Source organism: Chionomys nivalis, chromosome 9, assembly GCF_950005125.1.
Source record: "Chionomys nivalis chromosome 9, mChiNiv1.1, whole genome shotgun sequence".
Lineage (NCBI taxonomy): Eukaryota > Metazoa > Chordata > Mammalia > Rodentia > Cricetidae > Chionomys > Chionomys nivalis.
The window spans coordinates 83880216-83898376 of record NC_080094.1 but is presented as its reverse complement, the minus strand read 5'-3'; the positions used below and the strand labels follow the sequence as shown (position 1 = coordinate 83898376).

At 42.8% G+C, this 18161-nt stretch overlaps 1 protein-coding gene across 2 annotated transcripts in view; it reads left to right on the top strand.

The window, feature by feature from the left end:
• Agbl2 (AGBL carboxypeptidase 2) overlaps positions 1–18161 on the top strand; it is a 54075-nt gene that overhangs the window by 4351 nt on the left and 31563 nt on the right. For both annotated transcript variants that reach the window (XM_057781022.1, XM_057781023.1), the window contains exons 4-9: positions 794–928; positions 2945–2998; positions 4429–4614; positions 11358–11465; positions 15132–15285; positions 17340–18122. In XM_057781022.1, coding sequence (XP_057637005.1) covers positions 794–928; positions 2945–2998; positions 4429–4614; positions 11358–11465; positions 15132–15285; positions 17340–18122 — 1420 coding nt within the window. The remainder of the gene's footprint in view (positions 1–793; positions 929–2944; positions 2999–4428; positions 4615–11357; positions 11466–15131; positions 15286–17339; positions 18123–18161) is intronic.

The window sequence follows — 18161 nt, the reverse complement described above, 5'->3', positions numbered from 1 at the left end:
AGATTTCTATGAGTTTGAGGTCAGCCTGGTCTACATAGTGAGTCCCAGGACAGCCAGGGCTTTATAGTAAGACCTATATTTTTTTTTTTTTAAAAAAAGGCTTTTGGTACAATGTGGAATATTTACAAATATTTATACTGTGTGAATATATTTCTCTGTGATTGGTTTAATAAAGAAGCTGGCTGGCCAATAGCTAAACAGGTTAAGATTAGGCAGGATAGCCAAACTGAGAATGCTGGGGGAAGAAGGGCAGAGACTGGAGTCACCAGTAGAAACAGAGAAGCAAGATGAAAATGTACCAAGTCATGTGACAAAACATAGATAAGAAATGTTAAAAGTTGGTTAGTAGTAAGCCTGAGCTATTGGCTGAGCATTTATAATTAATATAAGCCCCAGTGTGTTTATTTGGGAGCTGCTGGTGGACAGAAACTTCTGCCCTCAGTACAGTACTTTGCTCCCACTCCGGTACCCGCCTTCACTTGGCTTTGGCTCTCTTAGCAGTTCTTAGAGCCACTGAGTTTTTCTGCCTTCTGAACACTATTCTAAAACCAACACTATACCATGGTGTTCATCTCTACTCTCTTTCCTCTCTTGCCAGATGGGAATCATTATTCTCACTTTGCATAAATTGCAATGTGAGAGATCTTTTAAGAATGGGATATTATTATAAAAGCCGGTGCTGAACAGTGATGATAAAAGTCATGGTTTGAGTGGTTGGGTTGCTATAGTGATCCCATCCCTAGAGATACTGAACCATTCTACAAACAACTTCAACTAAACCACTTACTCTTAGCCCAGAAAAGCAATCTACCAAATTCTGCTGCTCATCAGCGTGTTTGGAAGACGAGTCCTCGGTACATGTTGAATGGCTCTTTTGGAGAAAGAGACAATTTGATCTCAGACACCTTGGAAAAAGAGACATTTCTATGTGAGTAACCCTTGCACCCTACCTACCTCCACCCAGAAACCTTACTGCCTTGAAACTCTAGGAACCTAAGAGAACATGACCAAATGTGGGAGAAGTCAAGCAAGCAGCCTTTTGATTTTTGGTTTATTTGTTTCGTTTTGTTTTGTTTTTGAAAGGGGTATTGTTTCATGTATTTTATATTTTGTTGTATCCGCATCTTGGTGACGACTACCAGGTCCCATACGGCCTACTCATCCATGCTTGGAGGGAAGGCTGAAGATTAAGAAGAGATAGACAACAGTCGTGAGGGCATCCAGGAAATACTGAGATTCGCCTCGTATTTATCTCTCATAGCCTTTATATACCTCAATCTAGAAAGGAGGGGGAAGGCAAAAGGCCTCTTTACCAAGATGCAAAGAACAAAGTAATTACCTTCTTAATACCCCAAACATTAAGAAACCACACCCAGTTCAAACCACCATCATTAGCTTTCTCATTGACCTCCCAATTTCTTCTCTTGTTCCAATTACCTTCTCCAAATCTATTTTGAGCATAGTAATGTCCTTTTTTAACATACAAATATAACTATATCTCTCTTTTTATTTAAAAATTTTGATCAAAACAAATTCAAAGGCATAGAATATAATGCTAAACATTTTTAGAACAAAAGTTTAAATTTGTTTCTAGAATCACAAGTGCATACCTCTGGAACTCACAGAGATCTGCCTGCCTCTGCCTCCCAAGTGCTAGGATTAAAGGTGTGCACCACCACCGCCTGGCAAAAATAAAATCTTTTTTAAAAGATTTATGTTGGGTGTAGTGGGGAATTCCTTAAGTTCCAGCATTTGAAAGGCAGAGAAGGCAAGTTCTGTGAGTTTGAGTCCCAACTTCTACTTCACTCTTTTTTTTTCTTAAAGCCCAGGCTGGCCTCGAACTCATGATCCTCCTGCCTCTGCCTCCTTCAGCAAATCCTACCGGTGTGTGCCACCACAACCAGCTATGTCACTCTTTTTAAAGATACTGTTAGTATTACTTCTCATTAACGTGCCATAATTATTTTACCTTCCTTTTTGATGATTGCCTTGGTAACTTTTGCCTTTCCCATGATTTGAAAACAATGATGTAATGATCATATATATATATATATACATATATATGTATATATATATATATATATATCTTAAAATATTCCATACAAGCACACACATACACACATGTTAGGGATCAAACTCAGGGTCTTCTGCATGGCAGGCAACAGCTATATCTCCAGCTTTTGACTTTTTGAGACAGGGTCCTGCTATGTAGCCTTGGCTGGTTTAGGATACCCTGATCCTCCTACTTCTATCTCCTGGGTACATTATAGGATTATATGTATGTACTATTTTATATATATATATAATACTTTTAAGATAATGTCTCACTATGTATCTCTGGCCTTAAACTCACAGAAAATTGCCTTCCTCTGCATCCCAAATGCTGGAACTAAAGGCATTCCCCACTACACCCAACATAAATCTTTTAAAAAGATTTTAATTTTGTCAGGCAGTGGTGGTGCACACCTTTAATCCCAGCACTTGGGAAGCAGAGGCAGGGGGATCTCTGTGAGTTACAATGGTCATCCTGGTCTACAGAACAAGTTCTAGGACAGCAGAACTACACAGAGAAACCCTGTCTCAAAAGACAAACAAAAGGTTTTATGTTTATTATTTTTAAGTTATGTATATGTGTATGTTGTGTGTGTATGTGCACATGTGTGCCCTTGACACCAGCGCTGGAATTACTGAAAACTCAACTGACGTGCTGGGGGCTGAACCGCAGTTCATACAAGAGCAGCAAGCTCTTACTCCCCAGTCACCCCCCACCTCTGGCTTTCTTTTATTTTCGTGCTGCCGTCTTTTCAGATGTTTATTTTCTCGTTTATTAATTATTGGGTAAAGATTTATATAGAGATTCAGGGGTCCAGTGTGGAGATGAAAAGTAAAAGGAGATGGGAGACAGCGGGCACAAAATAAACAAATGGTGCCTCCTTCTTTCTAGGGCCTACCTGTTTGTCTTCAACGGGGCACACGCAGAGAGGTGCTGTGAGCAGAGGTATCGGACTTCAGATGAGTACAGCATGGACCTGAAATCCAGTTTGTCGGTTGCTTAACTATGGTTTTCTTTTTCTTTTCTTTCTTTCTTTCTTTCTTTCTTTCTTTCTTTCTTTCTTTCTTTCTTCCTTCCTTCCTTCCTTCCTTCCTTCCTTCCTTCCTTCCTTCCTTTCTGTCTTCCTTCCTTTCTGTCTGTCTCTTTCTTTCTTTCTTTCTTTCTTTCTTTCTTTCTTTCTTTCTTTCTTTCTTTCTTTCTTTCTTGATAGGGTTTCTCTGTACATCCTTGGCACAGAGAAGCTGTCCTGAAACTCACTCTGTAGACCAGGCTGGCCTCAAACTCACAGAGATCTGCCTGCTTCTGCCTCCCGAGTGCTGGGATTAAAGGTGTGGCCACCTCTGCCTGGCTACTAAAAGTTTTTTGTTTTGTTTTTAAGATTTATTTATTTATTTATTTATTTATTTATTTATTTATTTATTATGTATAGTGTTCTGTCTGCACGTTTACCAGTATGACAGAAGAGGGCACCAGATCTCACTACAGATGGTGTGAGCCACCATATGGGTGCAGACTGAGAATTGAACTCAGGACCTCTGGAAGAGCAGTTGGTGCTCTTAACCTCTGAGACATCTCTCCAGTCCCTCTCAACCTTATTTTTACTGAACTTGAAACTCACTGATTGGCTGCACTGTCTGGTCGGTGAGCTTTGGTGACCTACATTCCTCTGACGTCCCCAAACTGGGATTACAGATGTGCATCTCCATGCCTGTTTCTTACGTGGGTTCTGAACATCTGAATTCACACTCTCATCCTTGCATAGCGAGCAGTGTACCAACTGGTAATTGGTAATCCTCAGTTAAAGTGGGGAGGGGCTAGAGGACAACGTTGGGTGCTGTCCTCAGAAATGTCCACAAACGTCGGTCACCATGCTCCACAGTCTTGCCTGTGTTCTAGAGATTGCATTTAGGTCTGTGCTTCTTTCTCTAGGTAATTAAGTTTTTTGTGCTTTCCCCCATAATGCCGATAGGAGAATTAAAGTCCTCTTTCATCACCTGAATGAACACAAAATGTTGAGTATTATGTAGCCCACTGTTGAGAGACCTTGGACCCATTAACTTGATTTTTAAAAATCTCGATTATACAGAATTTTAACTTAGTAGTTTAAAATTTTATCTGTCATCATAGTCTATTTTTTTTTAACCTTTTTGTTGGTAGGAGTGGTGGTACAACAGTATCTTACTATATAGTCCTGGCTAGCCTGGAACTCCAGGCTGTCCTTGAACTCGCAGAACTGGGATAAAGATGTGCACTACCACACCCAGAGTGCTAATGTCTTCATACACAGTTTAACATCATCTGATTGCTGTAGAAGGGCAGTAAAGCTCTCGAGGTGAAGAGAAAGTTGTTCATTTATTTCTTCTTCCTTTTGGCAGATTCACTTATGCTGAGTTCACCACTTCTTAGGAGCAGGCAGCTTCTTTGTGATGAACTGGATGAAGTGAACCCGCGTCTTCGAGAACCCCGAGAGCTCTTCTCATTTTTCTCTAGCCGAGGGCCACTGCAGGCTCCAAGGTGGCCGATAGAGTGTGAGGTCATCAAGGAAAACATTCATCATATTGGTAATACAACTTGTGTTTGTCTCTGGTTCTTTATCTTACTTTATTACAAGGCTATAGAATGTAAAGTCACGTGTGTACATAAATGCACGTGGACATGTTTTATGTGTGTGTAGAAGCCCGAGATCAGCCTTATTCCTCGGGAGTCATCTACCTTGATGGCTCTCACGTGAGTCTGACAGCCAGATAGTTCCCCAGACCCACCCGCCCATCTCAGCCTCGGCAGCGTTGTGTGTTAGGGCTTCCCTTCCAGCTTCTCAGTGTTGTGTGAGGGGATCAAGCCCAGGTCCTCATGCTTCACCGGTGGAGACGGCTCTCTAGCCCTTAGAATTGAGTCTTTCAGGCTGACACGGAAGACAAAGCAGAGTCTCCCTCTGTAAACGCACTAGAGCATAAACTGGAATGCTTCTGTTTTTAGGAGTGGGAAGACAGCTTCTTAGAGGCCTGTAGTCAGAGATCCATTTGTTAATATCCCGGCCACCCAGACCTGAAATAATCACACAGAATACCAATAGCTTAGGTGTCTTTTTAGCTAGCTTTTATATCTTAAGTTAACCCATTTCTATTATTTTGTATTTTACCACAAGGCTTGTGGTTTGCCAGTAAGGTTCCCAGGCATCTGTCTCCTTCGTCAGCTACGTGACTTCTCTGTACATGTATCACATTTTCCGCCTGGCTATATCATGCCCTGCCATAGGCCCAAAGCAGCTTCTTCATTAACCAATGGTATACAGAGGGGAATCCCCCACATCACCTCCCCTTTTCTGTCTGAATGAAAAGAAAAATTTTAACTTTAACATAGTAAAATTACATTTAACAAAACATGTATCAACAAGAATTATAGTTATAATATTTAGTCCATTTACATTTGACAAATTAAGGAAAATACTCTATCATCTATCCTATCTTTGTGAATCTAAAGTTTTATATCTAATTTATCTTTTATAATTATAACTATCTTATTTCAACCCCATCAAAGACTCCAGAAGGATATAATATTACCTAAATAAAGAGGAAGTGTATTGTAAGCAACTTCCAAAATCCTAGAATTGACAGAGACATCTTGTTGCCTGGACAGTCACTCGCAGTTCATTTGTACCATTGGGGCATCCACCTTCAGCCCACAGGCCCATAGTATCTGGCAGACTTTTCCATGAAGTAAGAAATTTGATGATCTCTTATGCCTTGCACTGGCAAAGTTTATCAGTTGCTTTCTTCTGTGTCCTGGAAAATGTCTGACAGTTCTTTCATGAAGCAGAAACCCTGAAGGATTGTCTCACCTTTAGGCAAGTTCAGCAGTGATTTTTCTATGGGTCCTACATGTCCAGTTTTTACAGCATACCACAAGCAGTCCATGTAAGAGCAGTTTTTTGCCCAAATGGCTAACCAACTCCATAAGGAGCCTCTTTGTTTGATGCCCATCTTCCTTTTGAAGTAGATTGGTGCTTCCAGGTACAGATAATGTCTCATTGTTGAGAAAAGTCTAAGTTCTTAAAACATTTTAAATGTCATATTCTGTTAATCTTTGAAAGGTTTGAAGAATAACTGTCTATCTGAAACATATCTCTGTATATCTAGAAAACCTAACTGACTATAAGCTTGACTGTTATATATGATTATCTATTAACCTGTATGTCTTAATTATACATTACATTTTAAATGAGCTGCACAAACACAATACCTTAATTAAGAGCAGAAATATACATATAACAAAATCAGCCTTAAATTTGTATCAATAAGCCAAGATCCATACCAATGAAAAGTATTCATCTCTACAGCATATCCCCCTTTAAATGTAAACAAACATTTATAAACAATAATTGGGAATTTGGACATAGGCCAAATATATCAATTCTTATGCCTGTTTTCCAGGCCTTTGTCAGTAGTATTCTGTCACTGAGCTCCACTCGTGGCCTGTGGACTCTGTGATGTAAGTGGTCCTATCTGTGAGCTCTTGGTATGCAGTCTTTTGCATATTTTTTTCCAAGGCAGGGTCTCACTATGTAGCTCTGTCTAGTGAACAAAGGCCTGAGTTCCATCTATAGCACCAGGAAAACAAAACAAAAGAAATAAACAACCATGAAGCCCAACTCTGCCATCCTCATAAAAAGTTGTAGTGGACTCAAAATAAAGTTAATAGTAAAAACTATGTTCTGGTACCATGGATGCTTACACAGCACACAGCAACCTGGAAAACAGACCTGGCCCAGCTACTGGCTGCTTTTCCCAGGGACCTGGGTTGAATTCCAGCACCCATGCCATAGTTCACAACCAATTGTAATTTCAGTACCAGGAGGTCTGACACCATCTTCTGCCCTCCTAGGGCACCAAGCATGCATGTGGCACACGTAAAGATATGCAGTAAAAACGCCATACACATAAAATAAAAATTAATTGAAAACTGAATTACAAAAACCTCATCACCTCTTACCACCTTAAAGAGACGAAATTGACATTGTCTTTTACCAAGTTCTTTCCTTCTATGTCCATTATGTCCATGGCTTTTACAGTGACTACTATTAAAATGACATTTTAATGCTGGGAGCGGTGGTACAAGCTTTTTGTTTCTTTTTTTTTTAATTGATTTTTATTGAGCTTTACATTTTTCTCTGCTCCCCTCCCACCTTCAACCCTCCCCCCCAAAACCACATTTTCTTTCTCTCTCTCTCTCTCTCTTTTGGAGACAGGGTTTCTCTGTAGCTTTGGAACCTGTCCTGGAACTAGCTCTTGTAGACCATGCTGTCCTTGAACTCAAAGAGAGTGCTGGGATTAAAGGCGAGCACCACCACTGCCCAGCCTAAGCCTTTCATTTCAATTTCAGCAGAGGCCGGCAGATCTCTGTGTGTTCAAGGACAGCATGGACTACAGAGTGTGTTCCAGGACATTAAGAACAATGTAGAGAGATTCTTCCTCAAAAAAAAAAAAAATACATACAAAAAGACAAAACTGCCAACACTTAAATTTATTGCTGACCAAACTTTATTTTCTCTGAAACAAAGGATGTACTTTTCCTTTGTTTTATGACAGAATTTTATTTTTTTAGTATGTTTAGTAGTAGAAACTGTGTTTCTGATACTGGGGAGATGGGTCAGTGGTTAAGGGCTTGTTTTAGTCATGACTAAAAGCAAGTTGGGGAGGAAAGAGCTCAGTCAGCTTACACTTCTACGTCAATCTTCATCATCAAAGAAGTCAGGACAGGAGGCTGGAGGCCGTGGAGGGGAGCTGCTCACCAGCTTGCTCCTTATGACTTGCTCAGCCTGCTTTCTTACACCTCAGGACCAGCAGCTCAATGAGGCTGGACCCTCCCCCACCATCACTAATGGTTGCCCACAATGGTTGCCTACAGACAGACGTTATGGAGGCGTTTTCTCAACGGAGGTTCTCTCTTCCCAGATGACTTCAGTTTGTGTCAAGCTCACATAAAACTATCTAGCGTAGAGCTCCTGATTCTCTTCCAGAGGATCCAAGTTCAGGTCTGGCTCACAGCTACCTGGAACTCCTGATTCCAAGGGATCCTCTGCCCTCCATAGGCACCCGCATACTTGGCACACACACATCTGAACACAGTTCCCTTTCTTCCAGGAAACACAGGGTCACGTTGCAGCATTTATATTGACCTTTCTGGCATATTTTAAGTTTTCTATTTAAAATTTATGATTGGGGGAAAGGGAAATGGCTAACCAAATAATCCCAATAAGCTGAGTTTGAACCCCAGAATCTTGTAAGAAGTTCGGTATGGTGGCAGACATCTGTAATCCCAGCACTCCTAGGAGACAGAGACAGAGCTGTTTGAAAGCTTGAGGTCTAGCCTTGAATACATAGTCCAAGAGAAGCTTGAGGTCTAGCCTTGAATACACAGTCCGAGAGAAGAAGCCAGGGACACCGTCTTAAACATGCAGGAGATGAGAACAAACTCCTGAAAGCTATTCTCAGAGCTCCTGTAAACACACACAGAAACACACACACGCACACACACACACACAAACACGCACACACACGCACACACAAACAAACACACGCGCACACACATGCACACACACAAACACACGCACACACAAACACACGCGCACACGCAAACACACGCAAACACACAAACACACGCACACACCCTTTAAATGATTTTACTGGAGGCCAACCTGGTCTACAAGAGTTAGTTCCAGGACAGGAACCAAAAGCTACGGAGAAACCCTGTCTCAAAAAAAAAAAATGATTTTACTGTGTCTGTATCCAGTGCTGTGGTCACAGTCTGACCCTGCCATGCTAGGCACATGCTCTAGTTGTTGTGGGAAGAAGGTGGTGATTTATAAACAGGCTGGAAACTGGCAATGAGAATTAGGTTGGATTGAGCAACATTAGTCATTAAAATAATGCTGAAGGCCATTAAGAGTATACAGCAGGTGACAACTAGTGCTCAACAGATGGACCCACCAGACAAATAACTCTGATGGGGAGCCCCAGTTGGAGATGACTGTGAATATAGATAACTGTTTGTCTCTGCCTGTAATTCTGTCATGTGCTATCATGAGTTCTCCCTAAAAATAACAGTTTTGAGTATTTCTCCCCTGCTTGTGTGTTTATCTCATGTATGTATTCCATCTAATGGGCACATACAGCTGTGAATGGTCAGGAAGATGATTTCTGCTTAATTGAATAATTCTGATAAATAGTAATAATGCAGGATTTTCATTACTCAGTCTGACATAGGAAAGTAATAGCATTCTCAGTCACAAAACAAAGTCAGAGTAATCTGGTTGCCTCTGGAGATGAATACGCAAGGTCGGTTTCCCAGGTGTTTATTGCTGAATCAAGGTCAGGCTTGAAGCCACATTAGTAGACACAATTTTCTCATCAATGGACTTTCTGCACGTACTCCCAACCTCCAACCAACAGTTTATTGTGTAAGTCCTGAATGTCACTTTCTGCCTGGGAACCCGGACCACTTAGAGCTACGTGCATGGTCATACTCACTGGCCGGTCAGCGCAACCTCCTTTGCCTGAGAGAAACTGTGGGATCGGTTTGGCTCTGATTCTTTTTTTTTTTTTTAATATTTATTTATTTATTATTTATTATGTATACAATATTCTGTTTGTGTGTATGCCTGCAGGCCAGAAGAGGGCACCAGACCCCATTATAGATGGTTGTGAGCCACCATGTGGTTGCTGGGAATTGAACTCAGGACCTTTGGAAAAGCAGGCAATGCTCTTAACCGCTGAGCCATCTCTCCAGCCTCTTGGCTCTGATTCTTATTATTTACTTAGGAAGTGCTGCGTGACACTGAAAATGTGATTCATATCTGTCCAGAGGCTTTGCTATAAAAAGGAGAAGTAGGAGAGACGTGCATGTGTGTGTGTGCACGTTTGCGTGTGTGCGTGCATGTGTGTGGTGTGAGAGAGTGTGTGTGCATGCAAGTGTGCATGTGTGTGCGTGCATGCGTATGTGAGTGTGAGAGAGTGTGTGCATGCACGTGCATGCATGTGTGTGTGAGTGTGTGGTGTGAGAGAGTGTGTGCACATGCGTGCATGCGTGTATGCATGTGTGTGAGTGTGTGTGAGACTGTGTGTGTGGTCTGTGTGTATGTGTGTGTGAGGGTGTGGTTTGAGAGAGTGTGTGTGCATGCATGCGTGTGTGCGTGCGTGAGAGAGTGTGTATGTGTGGTCTGTGTGTGTGTGATGTGTGAGAGAGTGTGTGTGCGTGCGTGCATTGTGTGAGTGAGCGTGTGTGTGAGAGTGTATGTGTGTGCTCTGTGCGCATGTGTGTGAGTGTGTGTGGGAGAGTGTGTGTGTGGTCTGTGTGTGGGGGGTGAGAGAGTGTGTGTGCATGCATGCGTGTGTATGTATGAGAGATAGTGTGTGTGGTTTCTGTGTATGTGAGTGTGTGGTGTGTGAGAGAGAATGTGTGTGGTCACTGTGTGTGTGTGTGAGTGTGTGTGTGTGTGTGTGTGAGAGAGAGACATAGAGAGACAGAGACAGACAGAGACAGACAGAGAGAGAGAGTGTTGTAATAAGAGCGGCGGGGCTGCATCCCCGGCACCCGGCCGCCTACATGGCTAGCTTTATACCCGAAATAATTACACGGAAACTGTATTCTTTTGAACACTTCCTGGCTCATTAGTTCTAACCTCTTATCGGCTAGCTCTTACATATTGATCTAACCCATTTCTAATATTCTATGTAGCACCACGAGCTGGCTTACCAGGAAAGATCTTAACCTGCGTCTGTCTGGAGTGGGAGAATCATGGCGACTCACTGACTCGGCTTCTTTCTCCCAGCATCCTGTTCTGTCTACTCCGCCTACCTAATTTTCTGTCCTATTAAAGGGCTAAGGCAGTTTCTTTATTTAACCAATGAAATTAACTCCTCCATCAAGAGAGAGTTGAAAAGGAGGCGGACCTTACTGTACAGAGGGAGAAGTATGAGAGCCGGAGAGAGAAGTGGTGTGTAGCCGTATGTAAAGAGATGTAACTGTAGAGAGACGGTCAAGAAAGAGCTCATTTAAGATGAAGCCAAAAAGAAGGTTGCCATCAGGAAAGTGTGTGCTTGTTCCTCTCTGTTTAAGGTCAGAGCGCATGCATTTCCTTATTTGCCCTCAGACCCCGCTGTTCTGAGAAGGCATTCCTTTCACTATCCTGGGTGCAGTCCTGGGAGCTGGACTCACGGGCTGCAACAAAGTAATTATAATTTTATCTTAATTTTGATTGCGCCCTGTATATCATTCCTTATTCTGTACTTTTGTAAATATCTTTCAGAGTGGGTTCCACCTCAGCCAGAATACTTCTATCAACCTACAGGAGACGAGAAGATGCCCGAGGTTGTGGGGGAAGAGCAAGGCACAGTTGTCTACCAGTTAGATTCAGGTACCGTTACTGCACTGACCATCAGTTAGATTCAGGCACTGTCAGTCACTGCACTGAACAATGGGTGATTGACTAGGATAAAATTACAGTAAGCTTAGTGTGTACAAGAGAAGTGATTTTAATTTTTTAAAAATGTATTTCTGTGTCTGTGTGTTTATGGGCCACGTACCATGTTGCACGTTTGGAAGTCTGAGGACAGCTTAAGTCAGTCCTCCTGCACCTTTGTGTGGGTCCCAAGGAGAAAACTGGAGTCACCAGGCTAAGCTCCTCTACCCACTGAGCCATCTTGCCAGTCCTAAAAATAATCTTATACCCTTTTTTTATAACGATCATTTTTTTATGAATAAGGAGGGTTTATGGAAAGAGGCACAACACAGCACATGCAGATAGAGGTCAGAGGACAAATTCTGAAAGTCACCTCTGTCCTTCTACCTTGTGGAAGCCAGGGTCTGAGCTCAGGTCGTCAGGCTCGATGGCAAGTTCCTTTGCTTTTGAACCATCTCACTGACCCTAATAGTGATTTCAAGAATTGACACCTGAATGATAAACAATCTATCTTTGCCTGTATGGAGACCTTGATAGTCATGACTGATCACCTGGACATTTTCAATAGTCTATTTATTCATCTATCCATCCGTCCATCATCTATCTATCTATCTATCTATCTATCTATCTATCTATCTATCTATCTATCTATCTATCTATCAATCTATCATCTATCTATCTATCTATCATCTATCTATCAATCTATCTATCTATCATCTATCTATCTATCTATCTATCTATCTATCTATCTATCTATCTATCTATCTATCTGTTAATTTGTTTTTCCAGGCACAGTTTCTCGGTAGCCTTGGAGCCTATCCTGGAACTATCTCTGTACACCAGGCTGGCCTCGAACTCACAGAGATCCATCTGCCTCTGATTCCACCCAGCTCCCTGAGTGCTGGGGTTAAAGGTGTGTGCCACAACCACCCAGTCAATACCAATAGCTTATTTCTAAATACTTTTAAATATTACTTTATGTGTATGGCTTTTTCCTGCATGAACACCCTGAAACTGGAGTTAGACGTAATCTGAACTGTCATGTGTGTGCTGGAAACTAAGTCCAGCTCCTCTGGATGAGCAGCCAGTGCTCTTAGCCACTGAGCCATCTTCCCAGCTTTTCAATAGTTCTTTATTTGTTTTTAAATTTTGGGGGGTTTGTTTCTTCGTTTGTTTGTTTGTTTGTTTGTTTCTGAGACAGGGCTCCCTGTGTAGCCCTGGCTGTTCTGGAACTCTCTCTGTAGACCAGGCTGGCCTCAAACAGAGATCTGCCTGCTTCTACCTCCTCCTGAGTGCTGGGATTAAACATCTGTCACTTCTGCCCAGCTTCCATAATTCTTTTTTAAGTGATGATACATTTTCTTTTCCTTTTTTGCTTTCATTTATTTATTTATTTATTTTTGAGACAGGGTCCTTCAGTGTAGCCCTGGCTAGCCTGAAACTCAATATTGTAGACTAATCTGGTCTTGAACTCACTGAGGTCCCCCTACCTGCCCCTGCCACCCAAGTGCTGGATTGGTTATAGGTGTGCTACCATGCCTTTTTTGACAAATGTTACTGTGTTACAGAAGTTAGACCACCTTAAATGTTACTTTGAAATATTAAACAAAATAATGAAATCTCTATGAATGGCATCTGTTTTCTGAGCTGCACTTTGCAGTTCCAATGAAAAGCTGAACTCAGGAGCCACGCAGCTTTTGGTTCCTCTCCTTCTTCCTGTGCGCTTATTTTCTTCTGATGGCTTCTTTATATGCACATTTGTTAGAGTTGTTTCTCCAGCCGCTAGCTAAACTCTATTTTTTTAAATATTTATTTATTTATTATGTATACAATATTCTGTCTGTGTGTATGCCTGCAGGCCAGAAGAGGGCACCAGACCCCATTACAGATGGTTCTGAGCCACCATGTGGTTGCTGGGACTTGAACTCAGGACCTTTGGAAGAGCAGGCTCTTAACCTCTGAGCCATCTCTCCAGCCCCCTAGCTAAACTCTACAGTGACAAGATTGGATATGGAAACAAAAGTCCTCCCTGAGGCTGGGCATGGTGGTGCAGATCCAGCACTCAGGAGGCCGCGGCAGGCAGAGCTCTGTGAGTTCAAGGCTAGCCTGCTTTACGTAGACCGACCCAGACCAGCCAGGACTACATACATGACTACATATGTATATGACTGTATGATTAAATATGTATATATTCCTGAGGCCAGAGAGATAACTCAGCAGTAAGAGCCCTTGCTGCTCTTCAAGAGGACCTGAGTTTGGTTGCCATCATCACAACAGGTGGCTCACAACCTCCTGGAACTCCCACTCCAGGGAATCGAATGCCCTCTTCTGGTCTCCATGGCTACTTGCACTTATGTGACATGCACCTACAAATGAATAAAAAATAAATCTAAAAAAGTCAGATTCCTTCCAAACACTACTGTTTGGTTAATGCTCCAGGGTCAACATACTTTTTTTGGGTGGGTTTGTTTTTTTTAATTTTTATGGTTTATTTAACTTTATTTTATGTGCATTGGTGTGAAGGTGTTGTGAGCTGCCATGTGGGTGCTGGGAATTGAACCCAGGTCCTCTGGAAGAGCAGTCAGTGTTCTTAACCACTGGGCCATCTCTCCAGCCCCCCAATGTCAACATATTTGATAGCAGTATCTTGGCAACTGGTGAGGTTAACATCTGAACTATATAATGACTATTATAATATTATATATGAATATAATAAACATTATGAAAGTATAGTAAAATTGTTTATCATTGTGATCTTCATAAGAAAGGCAGGATTTTATGAAGTATATATATTAAAAATGTTTTAAATTACAAGGTCATGACAAGTGAGAAAATAAATTTTCATCATGTTAACAAAAATATGGAAGGAGCAATGAGGTGGGCTCTTGAGGACACAGCACTAAAAGCCCTGTGCAACAAAGAGAGATCTCTGACACTGTGCACATCTAAGCACCTTATCAACAGTAACTGCAGAACTTGCGGAGACTGGGCTGGGACTAGATCTTGACGGGAAAGTGCTTGCTCAGCCGTCTCCAGACCCTGGGGTCCATCACAGCACCACAGTAGACAGCACGGAGGTACAGACGCTTAAGCATACCCTCCACTATTCTGAATACAAAAGAAAAATTGAAAGTCGGGCCTGGTGTGGCGCTTGCCTTTGATACCAACAGGAGCAGAGCAGGAAACTCTCTGTGAGTCGAGGCCAGCCTGGTCTACAGCAACTTCAAGGCCAGCCTGGGCTACACAGCGAGTTCCAGGACAGCCAGAGCTGCTGGCTGCACAGAGAAACCCTGTCTCGAAAACCAACCAACCAAACAAACAACAGCAAAAATTAAAACAAATAAGTAAATGAAAAACTTAGGAGTGATGAAATGTTGAAAACTAAGGACCTCTGCTATAGATGAAGTTTAATTGGTAGATTACTGGCCTGGCAGGGTGAGGCCCTGTGTTCAACCACTACCGCTGTACGTAAAAATATCTAACGTCAGTAAAACTAAGGGTGGTAGTGAGGACAATAAATAATCCATTGACTATTTATGGGGTTGGGAGGGCTCAGTGAAGACTTGCTGAATAAATGAATTCTGAGTGAACGCCACCTAATGGTGTCTTTCTCATCGGCAGTACCCACAGACGGTGCCTACTTCACCAGTTCCAGAATAGGAGGCAAACGAGGGATTATCAAGGAACTTGCTGTTACGTTGCAAGGGCCAGAAGATAATACCCTGTTGTTCGAATCAAGGTTTGAGAGCGGGAATCTGCAGAAAGCCGTCAGAGTGTAAGTGACGGAGTCTGGAAGGTGCGGCTGCAGTGGCTGCGAGGGCGCTATAGGGGGCTCTCAGGAATGCAGAATGTTTGAGAAAGAGCGGTCGAAGACTTGCTAAAGGGACGAAGAAGAATGGAATAATTATGACTAATTTCCCCAGAATGAAACACTAGGTTATTTCTTCTGCTCACAGAAGAAGGAAGAGCTTATGTAAAAGTTCTATAAACGGACCTGCAAGAGGACGCAGGGCAAAGTCATGCGCACCTCATGCTTGACAACCTGAGCTCAATCCCTGGACCCCATGTAAAGGCGGAAGGAGAGAACCAGTTCCACAAAGTCGGCCTGTGGCCTTCATAGAGTTGCCATGGCACATACCTGCTAGTACACACAATAGTAATGATATATAAAATTCTAACATTTTTACTAGCACAAGACCGGGTTTCTTTGTGCATCCCTTGCTGTCCTGAAACTCACTCTGTAGACCAGGCTGACTTCTTATTTCACTATGCATTTTCTTAATTATTCGTGTGGTGGATCTTTTTCCCTTGCCTTGTACATTTCCTTTTGTGAATTCATTTTTCATCTTTATTTCTTTGATCTTTGGGACAGGATTTGCTATAGCTCTGAGACTGGCCTTAACTTACAATCCTCCTGCTTCAGGCTCCAAATGCTAGGATTCTATGTGTGCATGACTATGCTTAGTCCTTTAATAAAAACATTTCTCAGCAAGGCAGTGGTGGCACACGCCTTTAATCCCAGCACTTGGGAGGCAGAGGCAGGCGGATCTCCGTGAGTTCGAGGCCAGACTGGTCTACAAGAGTTAGTTCCAAGATAGGCAGGCTTCAAAAAAGCTACAGAGAAATCCTGTCTCAAAAAAAAAAAAAAAAATTTCTCAGCCGAGGCAGTGGTGGCGCACGCCTTTAATCCCAGCACTCAGGAGGCCAAGGCAGGCGGATCTCTGTGAGTTCGAGGCCAGCCTGATCTACAGAGCAGGTTCCAGGGCAGACTCCAAAGCTACACTGAGAAACCCTGTCCCCAAAAAACAAACAAAAAAATTCTCTTTTGAAGAAGAGGGCATGCTGCACGAGCATGTGTGTGTGCGTGAGTATTTGTGTGGGTCAGAGGGCAGCTTGCTAGTCAATGTTTGGAAAGATGTCAATAAGTTAGCAGAATCTCCAAACATCCAATGCAGCAGTAAACCTGTCTGTTTGGCTTTTAAAAAAAAAATTGGAAGAATAATTTATTTTTTCTTTTATATATAAGAATTTTTAAATACAATCTTTTCTCATTTTACATGACTATCCCTGTTCCCACTCCTTCCCCTCCTCCTGCTTCCTCCACCTTCCCTCCACCCCATCTCCTCACCCACTCCTCAGAAAGGGTAAGACTTCCCTGGGGAGTCAACAAAGTCCGACACTTCCTTCCAGCAAGACCAGGGCCTCCTCCTTACCTCCAGGCTGAGCAAGGTGTCCCTCCAAAGAGAATGTGCTCCTAGACGCCAGTTCAAGCACTAGGGGTAAATCCTGGTCCCATTGCCAGTGGCCCCAGAGCCTGCTCAAGCCTCACAACTGCCCCCCACATTCAGTTGACCTAGTTTGCTCCTATGCAGGTTCTCCCACTGTCAGTCCAGAGTCAGTGAGCTCTCAGTAGCTCAGGTCAGCTGTTTCTGTGGGTATCACCATCATGGTCTTGACCCCTTTGCTCAAACAAGATTTCCCTAACTTTAAAAAGCCTAGATAACCCAGGCTAGCCTCAAATCTCTGTATAGCCCAGGGTGGCTTGCAAATTATGATCCTCCTACCTCAGCCTCCCAAGTGTCTGGATTGTAAGTATGTACAGCTCACAGTGAGACTGGAGACTTTCTCCTCAATCCCACACAAAGTTTCCTTTTGCAAGTTTTGCCAGTTTCTTATATGACTCAGAGGAGTGGGTAAACCAGAAAGGACACAATTGCTGTGGAGGCAGCTGCTGTCAGTCCGTCTTCACAAGAAGAAAACAATACTGCCCTGGGTTTGCTTTGAGGGGAAGGTGATAGGGTGTAGAACATTTTTTTCTTTTCATTGCAGAGGCATCTATGAGTACGAACTCACCTTGCGAACTGACCTCTACACAGACAAACACACCCAGTGGTTTTACTTTAGAGTTCAGAATACCAGAAAAGACGTCACCTACCGCTTCACCATTGTGAACTTGCTGAAGCCCAAGAGCCTGTATGCGGTGGGAATGAAACCTCTTCTGTACTCTCAGCTGGATGCCGCCACCTACAATGTTGGCTGGAGGAGAGAAGGACAGGAAATCAAGTACTACAAGAACAACACGGATGATGGGCAGCAGCCCTTGTACTGCCTCACCTGGACCGTTCAGTTTCCGCATGACCAGGACACTTGCTTCTTTGCACACTTTTACCCGTATACTTACACTGACTTGCAATGCTATCTCTTGTCGATCGCAAACAACCCCATCCAGTCTCAGTTCTGCAAGCTCCGAGCTCTATGCAGGAGCCTAGCTGGGAACACGGTCTACTTGCTCACCATCACCAGTCCATCCAGGACCCCTCAAGAGGCAGCTACAAAGAAAGCTGTGGTGTTAAGTGCCAGAGTCCACCCTGGAGAAAGTAATGGCTCCTGGATCATGAGAGGATTTTTGGACTTCATCCTTGGCAACTCCCCAGATGCCCAGCTCCTCAGGGATATCTTTGTCTTCAAAGTGATTCCCATGCTAAATCCAGATGGAGTGATTGTGGGGAATTACCGGTGTTCACTGGCTGGAAGGGACTTGAACAGACATTATAAAACTGTTCTTAAGGATTCTTTCCCTTGCATTTGGTACACCAAGAATATGATCAAAAGGTGAGACCCCTTTGTTGATGATTCTGTGAATGCTATGAG